This window comes from Rasamsonia emersonii (assembly GCF_000968595.1).
Source record: "Rasamsonia emersonii CBS 393.64 chromosome Unknown ctg1118621760753, whole genome shotgun sequence".
NCBI lineage: Eukaryota > Fungi > Ascomycota > Eurotiomycetes > Eurotiales > Trichocomaceae > Rasamsonia > Rasamsonia emersonii.
Genome location: NW_013562757.1, coordinates 1 through 10,753, shown reverse-complemented (window position 1 = coordinate 10,753; position 10,753 = coordinate 1). Strand labels below are relative to the sequence as shown.

Here is a 10,753-nt window from a genome sequence, read left to right as displayed (position 1 = left end):
CCACAGCGCAGCGATGAGGACAGCCGGTCCGCGGCGTTTTGTGCGGTCGCTGAAAAACACCTATCATCAGTTTCCGGACTCGGGGGGAAAAAAAACCTCTGATTCTGCTTCTGCTGCACTTACGCGAGAAATCCCAGCAGCACAACGATCGCAGCGGCCAAAAAGTTGCCAACGGAGAACAGCGCGTTGGCATGCACGGCGCTGAAGCCCAGGCTCTTGATGATGGACGGCGCATACGTCTGCACCGCGTTGACCGAAATGGTCGCCGTCAGCGTGATGAGCACATGCACCAGAATGCGCGCGTTGCGCACCGTCCGCCACACATCCCGCCCCGAAATGGCCACCTGCGAGGCCGTCTTGGCCGGGTCGTCCAGCAGCACGCGGCGCACGAGGATGTACTGCTCGCGAGACGTGAAGTAGCTCCATTCGCCGAGGCCGATCAGCGGTTTGCCGTTGCCGACGCTGGGCGGGAGGAAGAGGATGAAGATGATCCCGATGCCGATCGTCATGACTCCTTCGACTGTTGCAGTTAGCAGAGTCGCTCTTGAGAAGTTGAGGTCTACTGACTGATGAAAAGCCATCTCCATCCAGCGACGCCATCACGCCCAGCCATGGTCAGGATCCCAGCGCCAATCAATGACACTGTGGCCGACGCCAGGATGTTGCCCAGGAAGAAGATGGAGATGCGCAGACTCGTTTCGGACTTTTTGTACCAGGTGGACATGGTATACAGGGCGCCTGTCATATCAGCCGGAAGAAGCTTCAAGCAAAGCAATATGAATGCGTACCAGGAATGAAGCCGGCCTCGCACAGCCCAAGAAGAATCCGCGTCACGAGATACGCAGCATAGTTCGTTGCGAAAGCCTGGAACGTCGCGACGAGACCCCAGCTGATGATCTGGAAGGATAACCACCGTTGCGGGCCGATCTGTCACGATCTGATATCAGTCTCGCAGCAAATAAAAAACAAAGCCCTAAGAGCGTGATGATACCTTCTGCAGGAGGATGTTAGACGGAATCTCCAGCACCACAATCCCCGCCGACAACAAGCTGTTGCCAACATTGATCTGGTTCGTCGTCACATGCAGGTCCTTGGTGATGGTATCCGTCAGAGCATTGGCGATGTTGCCGCGGTCGCACTGCAGCGCGAAAAAGGCGAGGCCCAGGATGGGGAGCAGGATGAAGTCGACTCTGCGTCGTCAGCATGTGTCTCGTATGATTGTCTCGTATGGCATTGATATCAGACATACTTCCGCTTCGCTTGCCGCTCTTCGCTCTCTGTCCAGTCTGGCTGCGTCGACTCGGCGATGTTCACGGCGACCAGATCCTCCCCGCCGGCTTCCTTGCTCGCGTACGTTTCCTGCGCGCCCATGGTAAGCCGTCATTTGCAGACAGAAGGAATCAATCCAGAAAACAGCTACAAAATACAGACGAGACAAGCGGTACATGCTTGGAAAATAAAGCAGCGTCGAGCTCGAGTCTTTCTGGAACTGGCTGCATCAGCGGCCACGCGGCCACGCGGCCATGTGGACCAGCTCGACGACTATCGTCGCGACGGTGAGCGAATCGACCTGTTGATCATGATCGTTGACAGCGGATAACAGCAGTTAGCAAGCACCAGCTCGTTGCGTTTGTCGCTGCTGGAATGGCGCGATGGCCGGCCAATGAGGAGGCCGGGTTGCGGATCTCGATCGGCGAGCGCGTCCACCGCATTCGTATGCCTGCGAGATGGCTTTTTTTTTTTATCTTTAGATTATCTTATCCTGATTATCGTTGATTATCGCTAGATTGATTAAACTCAATTGTCTAGTGGTATATGGTCTGGAGGTGCAGAGTACTCCGTACAGTACAGGTATCTCCCACGAAACTGTGGAACTGGAGTGGAGCTGTACCTGAGATCTATTGCGATTCTCCCTAAACTATTAGAATTAGTAGTATCTTTATCTCCCAGACTATCAGTAAATGGCGTATGCAAAGCGTGTGATTGGTCAGAACTGCTTATTCAGCGAGTGTCTGTTTTGATTATGTAAGTGTTTACGCGCGGCCCCTTAATGCGTCTTGCATAATGCTGCGCGTTCTCCCCTATTGTAATAGACATATACTTTTCCTGTCATAATTTGTACAGTACAAAAGAATACCTTAGTTATAGGCTTCAGAGAGATTCCCTAAGGGATTTACACAGGCTTACATTACAGGCATGCAGAGGGCTAAAGCGAAGGTCCGGAGCATTTAGGTAACAGCCCGCCAAGGCAGGCTAATCCCCGCATTGCTACTACCTTCCTCGGTAATTTTCCATGCTTCCCCAGACGGAGAAAAATCCATCTGGGGATTGCTTTGTTGGGTACCTCCACTGACGATATCGGAGATCCCGCTTTGCCTTCTTGACAACGCAATGCGGGATGCAGATAAAAGCAAGAAAAATCCGGGGGAGAATCCACCGGAGATGCACGACGATACGGAGAATTCGTCTGCTCGACGAAAAGTATATAACCGGCTGGTTGTCCCGAGGGACAGTGAAGTGATGGTAGTGTTCCTCTAGAGGAGCAAGGCTTGATTTGACCTGTAGTCACCATGAAAAGTCTGGTCTATGCCCTGTGCTTCGCCAGCGCTGTTGCTGCTAGCAACAGCACAGGCACGGCGACAGTCGACCTCAATGTCAAGCGTGGCCCGCCCTCTCACCTCGCTTCAGGCTTCATCTACGGCATCCCCGATACCCCCAACCAGGTCCCCGCCCACTGGTACACCGACATGGGCTTCCGATACGGCCGCGCAGGCGGTGCGCAGCTAGGGGCCCCCGCGCGAGGCTGGATCTGGGGCATCGACGAGTACCAGGGCCGTCTCAACTCGACCCTGTCGAATTACCGCACCTGTCGTCAGTACGGCGCCGACTTTATCATCTTGCCGCACGACATCTGGGGCACCGACCACGCCAACGACTCAACAATCTGGCCCGGCGACAACGGCGACTGGACCGACTACGACAACTTCATCCGCCGACTGATGGCCGACCTGAAGGCGAACAACGCCCTGGACGGCCTCGTCTGGGATGTTTGGAACGAGCCCGACATCTCCATCTTCTGGACGCGCAGCCAGCAGCAGTGGATCGATCTGTACATCCGCACGCACAAGCTTCTCCGGCAGGACCCCGACTTTGACCGTGTTCAGATCTCAGGTCCCACCCTGGCCTTCCGTCCCTTCCCCAACAATACCTGGTGGACGAACTGGCTGGACCAGATTGCAGGTAACCAGACTATCCCGGACCAGTACGCCTATCATCTGGAGGGCGATCCATCCTCGCCGGATGATGACCTCCAGAACACCAACGCGTCCCTGGCGGCGATGCTGCAGACGTACCGGCTTCCGTCGCGGCAGATCAACATCAACGAGTACGCGACATTCGCAGAGCAGATTCCCGCAGGCGCGGCATGGTGGATCTCCCGGCTCGAGCGCTATGAGGCGTACGGGCTGCGCGGGAACTGGCAGAGCGGAACCATGCTGCATGATCTTTTTGCTAATCTCCTGACCAAGAAGTCGGACCCTTCCAACTACACGGCGACAGACTACGTATCGGCGCCGGAGTACCCGGTGTACAGGTACTACTACCGGAACATGACAGGCCAGCGGGTGCAGACGACGGGCTCCGAGGATCGCCTGCTGGACGTGTATGCCACTGTCGACAAGGACAAGGTGCGTATCTTGGCGGGTGTGCGCCTGGCCACTGGCACCTGGCAAGTCACGGTCAATTCACTCAGCGCCGTGGGCCTACCCAGTGCGGGGACGTTGAACATCCAGACCTGGGGTTTTGATGGAGACTCGGTGTGGGAGGAGGTCGACCGTCCAGAGGATCTTGGTGTTACCGCGCATACCTACAGCGGGGATTCGGTGACGTTTCCAATCTACCAGACGGACAATCATACGGCGTGGGCATTTGAATTCGACGTTGCTTGACTGCTAATCGGACAGGCTGTCATGTGACGTATATATACGTAGTGTATATATATATATATATATAACAAAGGAAATCGATCTGGAGATTCAGAGTAGACATACCGAACAGTGCTAGCTGTCAACATCACCTAGCTGATGAACATGCACGTCCGTTTCTGTAGGTAGCAAGTCTGGTGCTAGAAATCCAGATACAGCCAGATGCGATTAATTTCCTTCATGAGCTGGCGTCATCGTCATCGTCAATGTCCTTGAACTCAACCCAGGTCTTCATCTTCGCCCGGACGTGCTCGCCGTAGACGATGGCCTCCCCATTGTCGTCTACAGGTCGCACCACGCAATTCTCGCCTGGCTCAAAGAAGAACGGGACGCTGAACCGGCCGAAACGGGCGGATGCAATTCCATTCCTGTCGACGGAGATCGGTCGCTTCTGCGGCGCCCGCACGCGGTGCATCGTCGCGACAAACCGTCCTCCCGAGACCTTGGCCATCAGGTCGCCAATGTTGACCACCAGCGATTCGGGAATGTACGGCGCGGGGACCCATTTACCAGATGAGTCCTGCACTTCCAGGCCACCTGTCGCATCCTGATGGAGCAGGGTTAGGATGCCACTGTCGGTATGGGGAGTGCAGCTCAGCTTCACGGGTTCGTCGGGCTCCGGGGGTGGGGTGGCCGGAACCGACCCGTACTGGTCTGCGTTCGCGTCTAACTCGGCCTTAGTCTCAGCAGCTGCAGGTGGATAGTGAAGCAGACGCAGGGTGCTGAGGGAATCTTCAAGATAGTGTGCAAAGAAGTCGGGAGGTTTCCCCAAAGACATGGCCAGCAAGGAGAGAAGCTTGGAGGCCAGCGCTTGCAATTCCGCGTAAAGCTGCTCCAGACGAGGTCTCGACGGGAAGATCTTCTCGTCGGGCCAGACGTTGGGTTCAGCCAGGTTGAACTTGGATGATTGCGTCACGTTGGACGTCGTTTTGATGGGCTGAGCTGGTCCGATTTCGAAGCCTTCCTTGAGGTTATCTGAAGACTCCTCAGGCTGGGTGGGAAAGTACCTACCAGAACAACGTTAAGCGGGTATATTCTCTCGGACTCGTCTGCTGCTTACCCCCGGTAGGTATTCTTATTCTCCTTTCGAAAGGTCCTCTTGGCCAGCTTCATTTTTTCCTCCTCGGGCAGACCAAAGAACTCCAGCGCCATGCCAAAGACATCGGCATGGCTGAAGCTCAGGGGCGCGTTGACCAGATAGGCGAAACCAGTCGTGGCGAAGACATCGTAGAGCTGCCGGCTCAGATTGGACAGGTCCGTCTTGGTTGGCCCTGACGGGGTTCTGAGGGGCGCCAGATCAACGATGGGAAGGGACGAAAAGGTCGTGGACATGATGCAATGAAGACCAGGAGGTTGTGATCTGTGTCAAGTGGAGATGATGGGAAGAAAAGTCCCAGGGTTTGACACCACCCAGACACCCATATTAAGGTGGCTCTTGCCATCATGAATTGCAGTTCCTTCTGCCGTCCACATGAGCCTTTTCGGGCTGCGCAGGGTACAACTGCCTCTTGAGGAAGGAGGTCCCGTGTATGACTGGGCGATCTTCTCCACGATCCCCAAGGCTGTCATCGGGCTTCATAACGGGCTCCACTTGGCATCGCCCAGGAAGAGATTTCCGGTAGCCACGTTGGGGCTCTGGGGATCGTCGCGGGGTGCAGGTCGTTCAGCATGAGGGGGCTTAGTCATCTGGTCGAGTGACACGGCATCAGGACAGGGTGCATACAATGAACTTTATCCGAGGATAAGTCAGCTCAGATTGGTTTCAAGTCCAAAGGAGCAGATCCAGTTGGATGCTGTCCATGGATGAGGAGGTTACGGAGATCAGGCATGTCGAAGTGCAATGTCCCTGGAATTGGACTGGCTAGTCACATGCAGCGTCCAGGACTCACGTGTCTACAGAGAAAGAGCCGTGCCCTGCTGACTGCCTATCTAGGGAGATGCCTGGAGGAGCCCAGGAGTAAAGCAGAGGAGGCTTACGATCGGGATGGCAGCAGATCGCACGTGCACAGTGGCTGTCCGGAGATAGCAGAGCGGCGGGCGGTTATCTCCGCTCGGCAGCTTCTGGCAAGGCAAGCAGGTCAGCCGCAGCTGAGAGGGACGCGTCCGACAACCTCGTCTCAGTTCTCTCATCGTCCGCAATCATCCCTCCCGAAGATGAACGATCGAGGGAGGCAGTACGTCTCTCAATGCTCGACCCATGTTGATCGCTACTGACCAGGTGTGGTTTGACGCAGACCCACGTCCAATCGCACCAAGAAAGCCTGCACCGAGTGCCGCCAGCAAAAGGTGGGTTTGGTGCCGGAATTGACTGATCAGAATGCTGATTCCGTGACGACAGGCCAAGTGCGATGCCTATCTGCATCCCGATCAGCCGTGTTCCCGATGCCGCAAGGTCCACGCGAAATGCGTCATCTCCGACCCCTTCAAGAGAGAGCATAAGCGGAAGTGCGTCGTCCCGTGACCGACCCTGCTGATGCGACGTGGAGGATGGCTGACAGATCTCTTCAGGCGGCTCTCCGAACTCGAACGGGAAACCGAGGAGCTGCGACGGAAACTCAGGGCCTCCGAGAGCAGCAGTGGTGTCGCATCCCCCATCGCCGTGCTGACGGCTGCAGCGGAGATGGGCGTCGCTCCGGGAAATCTGGCAGCAACACCATCGGCCTCCTCGCCTCCACGCCCATCTGGATATTTGAATCCGACAGGTCCGCCCGTGTCGGTGAATCTCCGCCCGTCTGGGGTCCTACAGAATGGCGACGGTCCAGGGACGCATGCCGGGGACAGGACGCTGGCACGAACGTTGAACGGGGTCCGCGTCGAGGGAGAGGAAATTGACGACATCTTTCAGCTGTGCGTGTCTCCGCGATAAATGGATTGGTAAAGTGGTCTGCAACTAACGGTATCATCATAATAGGTTTTTCCGTGACTATGCTCCGTTCATGCCCATTCTGGACCCCCACCTCAGCCCCAATGCCTACTACGCGCAGTCGAGCTTGCTGTTCTGGGTCATCATCGGCGTCGCGAGTCGAAGCTACTCCAAAAACCCCACGCTCCCAAGTGCCCTCGCACGACATATCCTGGACGCAGTCCTCCTTTCCACCGCATCCAATTCGGCGGCATTGTACAAGATCCAGGCACTCCTCCTGTTGCTGACTTGGCCGTTTCCCAAGATGGACGTCCTGTTTCCTCTGAGCGGTTTGCTCTTGCACCTCGCCATGCTCAACGGCCTACACATCCCCATGTCGACCCATGAATTCGCCAAGATGAAAACGAACAATCTCACCGAGATCGACATCCATAGGCGCTCCGAACTATGGGCGCACTGCATCATTGTGTATCAGCAGTAAGTATGCCACGATACGGTGGAACGTTCGTGTCTAATGCACCGCAGGGCCTGTCTGTGTAAAGGACAGCCCGGCCGGGCCCTTCTCGATTTAGTCCCAGAGTCTCGCCAAACCCTATTTGAGCGGTTACGTCCGAGTGTGAGCCTTCGGCTGAAGTGCCTCGACATCTCCACCCGGTGTTCTTGTGCCGTACTCGAGAATGGCGTTCGAAATATGTCTGCGGAGCAGGAGCGCGCGCTGAACATCATCCTCCGAACGTTCGAGCATCAATTGGATGACCTGGAAGCGCAGCTACCACCAGGTAAGTCTGTTTCTCGGGCGATTGGAATGGCAGTGGGCTAACCAGCCCCTGGATTCGGACACGTTCTACACGACCGTCTGCCGGCTACACATCCGAGTTCTACATTTCTACAAGGGCCTGAGTTTAACGAACGACGGTTGTTTTTCGCGGTTGCTCGCAACGGCATGTACTATGATCGAGTATGTGGAAATCTTGGGCGAGAAACCAGGATTCTACGCTGCAACTCCTCTGTTTATCGCCGTAGCCCTCGCGCTGGCCTGTTGTAGTTTGCTCCGGCTACTCAAGAGTGCGATATCCCGGGATCTGGACACCGAAAGGGCCCGGTCGTGTCTCTTCAAGGGGATCAATATGCTCAAGACCATCTCCGTCGACCGCGACGACGTGACGGACATGTGTGCCACGCTCTTGAAGCAGTTGTGGAATAGTTCCAAAGCGTTTCGAAAGCCGGACGGCACCGAGCATACCACCCTGCGGATTCGCAGTCGCCTGACGATGAGTCCGCTTCTCGATGCGTTGTGGTGGTGGCGGGAAGAGCATGATCCTTCGCACAAACCGGTGATGCCTGAGGGTGAGACAGTAAATGGTACTGCTCTTCAACACCTGCACGTTTTCTGTCCGGAGAAATGCTCGCTGACACATGAACCTGGGCTTCAGCAGATTCACATCGGGATTCCAATGGGATCATTCCCACACAGGATCCGTCGGCAGTGGCTTCGGAGCGACCCGAAGTTCTCCCGTTCCTCAATGACGACTTCCTGGCCGACTTCGAGTGGGCGTTGGGGAATGATTACCTGTTTCCCCCAACCGAGCCGTATGGGACCATGCCATGGTCCTCCACGACGAACGGGGTGTAGGCGATGCGGTTAACTTCGCCGGCGGATTGGAAGCAGATTATTTGCATCCCCGTGGCTGAGCGGCCAATTGCAAACACCGTGGTCCAGTCAACATGATCTCTGAGAGGCTAGACTCCAGACGGCCTCTGGTACTAGCTCACAAGTTGTCCTGAACTGCCGGAATTGTGAGGTTTCTCAGCCTCAGCGGCGGAGTTATCTCCAAAACCGGTTGACCCGATCATGCCCGTGCGACGTGGCTGGCGTTGGGGGCTTCCCCGCATTCTGCATCATTGATCGCGTCTCCGCCTTGCCGCATCTAACCGTTGTCTACTGCAAGGGATTGTTCTGCTTGTTGGGCAGTTTCTCCATGCTGGCTCGCTAGCTCCATAACTCTTCAGAGGGAGAGCATCGTCATTGGATACACAGACGATGTTTTGGGCGACACTAGATGCAGCGTTTACTTTCGCGTTGGATTTCTTGCGAGTTTCCAACAGCTGTTCGGGTGCCAAGGAGCCTCCGACGCGAGTGCTCTCGTTCTGGAATCCCGCTGTTTCGGTAACCCTTCAGCGGTCCTTGATCGAAACCTGTGGCAGTCGACTTTTGAACACCTCCTTGAATCCAAGCTCGTCTCCGCTCCGCTTCACTGTAGAACAAAATGTGGCTGCTATGCCGTAGACGGATATTGCACTACCAGCCAAGGCAATATACCTACTCCGTACAAAGGCTCCAGTTTTGACAGCAGGGGTCCACGTGTCTCTCTGAATGCCTGCTGTTTTGCTTGGGAGTTTCTCTCTGGTGCTCGTGGCCCGTGCCATGGCGTTCTCCCCAGTTTCAACGACACGGCTCTGCAGCAGACACGATTATTGAAGGATGAGACAATCGCAAGCCAGGGGCATTCCTGGTGCCATTCCCTGCCAGTGATCGCTGATAAGCTGCGTTGACAGCTCGACGGTCTAACCCGATCAGGCAGGAGCGTATGGCGCCACGGGATAATCTGCTTTGGAGGCTTTTCTGGCCGAAGGAAATCCGGCATGCTCCGTCTGACAGCCAGGAAGAAGCAGTCTGCGCCTGTCGACCGGTCTGTGGCGGACCAGGTCGGAGGGCCGGGCTGCTCATGGCCTCTGGGGTTGCATCCTTGGCAATTTTATTTCAGTCAAAAGACGGACGCCGCCGCACCTTGACCAGGCGGAAGTGGAACTGGAACAGAGGCGGAGAATTCGAGCTTAGCGATGATAGCGCGAGGATTTTATCCAGAATCGATGCGACGGTTGAATGTTATTTGGCCACTCGTTAGCGGCGACCGGGTAAAAGTATCGGCTGGCTGCTCCGTCCTCCACAGATATCGGCCCCCCGAGTCTGACCCATGGATCCACCTCCGCTCCCAATGATACTCTGTAGCTTTCCAGCGCGCAAGATGGGGAATAATCGCTGTGCGGCCTGAGGGATGCCCTCATGCGCTGTGTTTTGTTTCCCCGCATCCGCTCGCCTGGCAGTTGCGAGAGGCCGAACGGCATCATGTGATCCCGTGTTGCTTCTCCGTGTTGGATTCAAGATTGTTCCAGACGGAGCTCTGCGGTCTAGATGCCGGCTTATCTGTGCAAAGATCAGTTTCCCCCGTTCTATGACGACGTTCGACCGATTCTGTTCTTCACTCTGCCCCGTCCCTGCAAGGAGGCCGGTGGGGACGCAATTCTTCGCCAGCCAGTCGTGCTGGCCCAGCTTATCACCGCCCAAGAACGGATCCTTTCTGTCGCCGACTGTCCGCGCCCTCGAGGACTGCCTTCTGGCGCGTACTCGATCCTGCGATCTTTCATGCAGATCTCTTCAGGCCTGTATCACCTCGGGCACGACACGGCGTGTTTGTTTCCAGACTGGACAGCCGACACCATCAAATCCACCACCAATCACTCCGAGTTCCCCGAGTCCACCCCCCCCCCCCCCCCCGGTCGGCGCCGCTAGTGATCAACGCAGTGGGAGACTAACGACGCGTCTCTTCACGGAGAGCTCCGTTACCCGCCACTGGCGACGGAGAATCTGATCCCTACGCCACATGCGAGTGGCCGTCGAAGGGATGTATTTGAGGGATGATTCGTCTCTGCGCGCCACTGTCATGGTATTCCGTACAGTACATGCTTTGTATTACTCCGTTCGGAATACTCCGCCTATGTAAGCGTACCTCCGCTTTCCCAGGGAGAGCAGTCCCCAGCCAGGCAAATGCGTTGAAGGTCGATTATCGTTGACGGGGTGAGAGCGGACCATCCAGCACACCTGTCCTTTCGTTCCCCCCCCCCCACC

General features: G+C 56.1%; 4 protein-coding genes across 4 annotated transcripts; 2 read left to right on the top strand and 2 right to left on the bottom strand.

The window, feature by feature from the left end:
• On the bottom strand, positions 1 to 1,371 carry T310_8446 (transporter; the record flags this gene model as incomplete). Its single annotated transcript, XM_013468774.1, has 6 exons — positions 1 to 49; positions 124 to 520; positions 568 to 738; positions 789 to 927; positions 992 to 1,190; positions 1,250 to 1,371. Coding segments are annotated over 6 exons (1,077 nt in total), but the record flags the coding sequence as incomplete, so codon positions are not given.
• Positions 1,372 to 2,570: 1,199 nt separating this feature from the next.
• On the top strand, positions 2,571 to 3,947 carry T310_8445 (uncharacterized protein; the record flags this gene model as incomplete). Its single annotated transcript, XM_013468773.1, has 1 exon — positions 2,571 to 3,947. The coding sequence occupies one exon, from the start codon at positions 2,571 to 2,573 to the stop codon at positions 3,945 to 3,947; it is 1,377 nt and encodes a 458-aa protein (XP_013324227.1).
• A 214-nt stretch (positions 3,948 to 4,161) lies between these two features.
• On the bottom strand, positions 4,162 to 5,315 carry T310_8444 (Gibberellin 20-oxidase; the record flags this gene model as incomplete). The annotated part of the gene is made up of 2 exons (XM_013468772.1): positions 4,162 to 4,990; positions 5,044 to 5,315. 2 exons carry the CDS (start codon positions 5,313 to 5,315, stop codon positions 4,162 to 4,164), a joined length of 1,101 nt encoding a protein of 366 aa, XP_013324226.1.
• A 495-nt stretch (positions 5,316 to 5,810) lies between these two features.
• Positions 5,811 to 8,479, top strand: T310_8443 (C6 transcription factor; the record flags this gene model as incomplete). The annotated part of the gene is made up of 7 exons (XM_013468771.1): positions 5,811 to 6,157; positions 6,218 to 6,269; positions 6,322 to 6,428; positions 6,895 to 7,323; positions 7,631 to 7,804; positions 7,892 to 8,193; positions 8,283 to 8,479. 7 exons carry the CDS (start codon positions 5,811 to 5,813, stop codon positions 8,477 to 8,479), a joined length of 1,608 nt encoding a protein of 535 aa, XP_013324225.1.
• Positions 8,480 to 10,753: the final 2,274 nt, after the last annotated feature.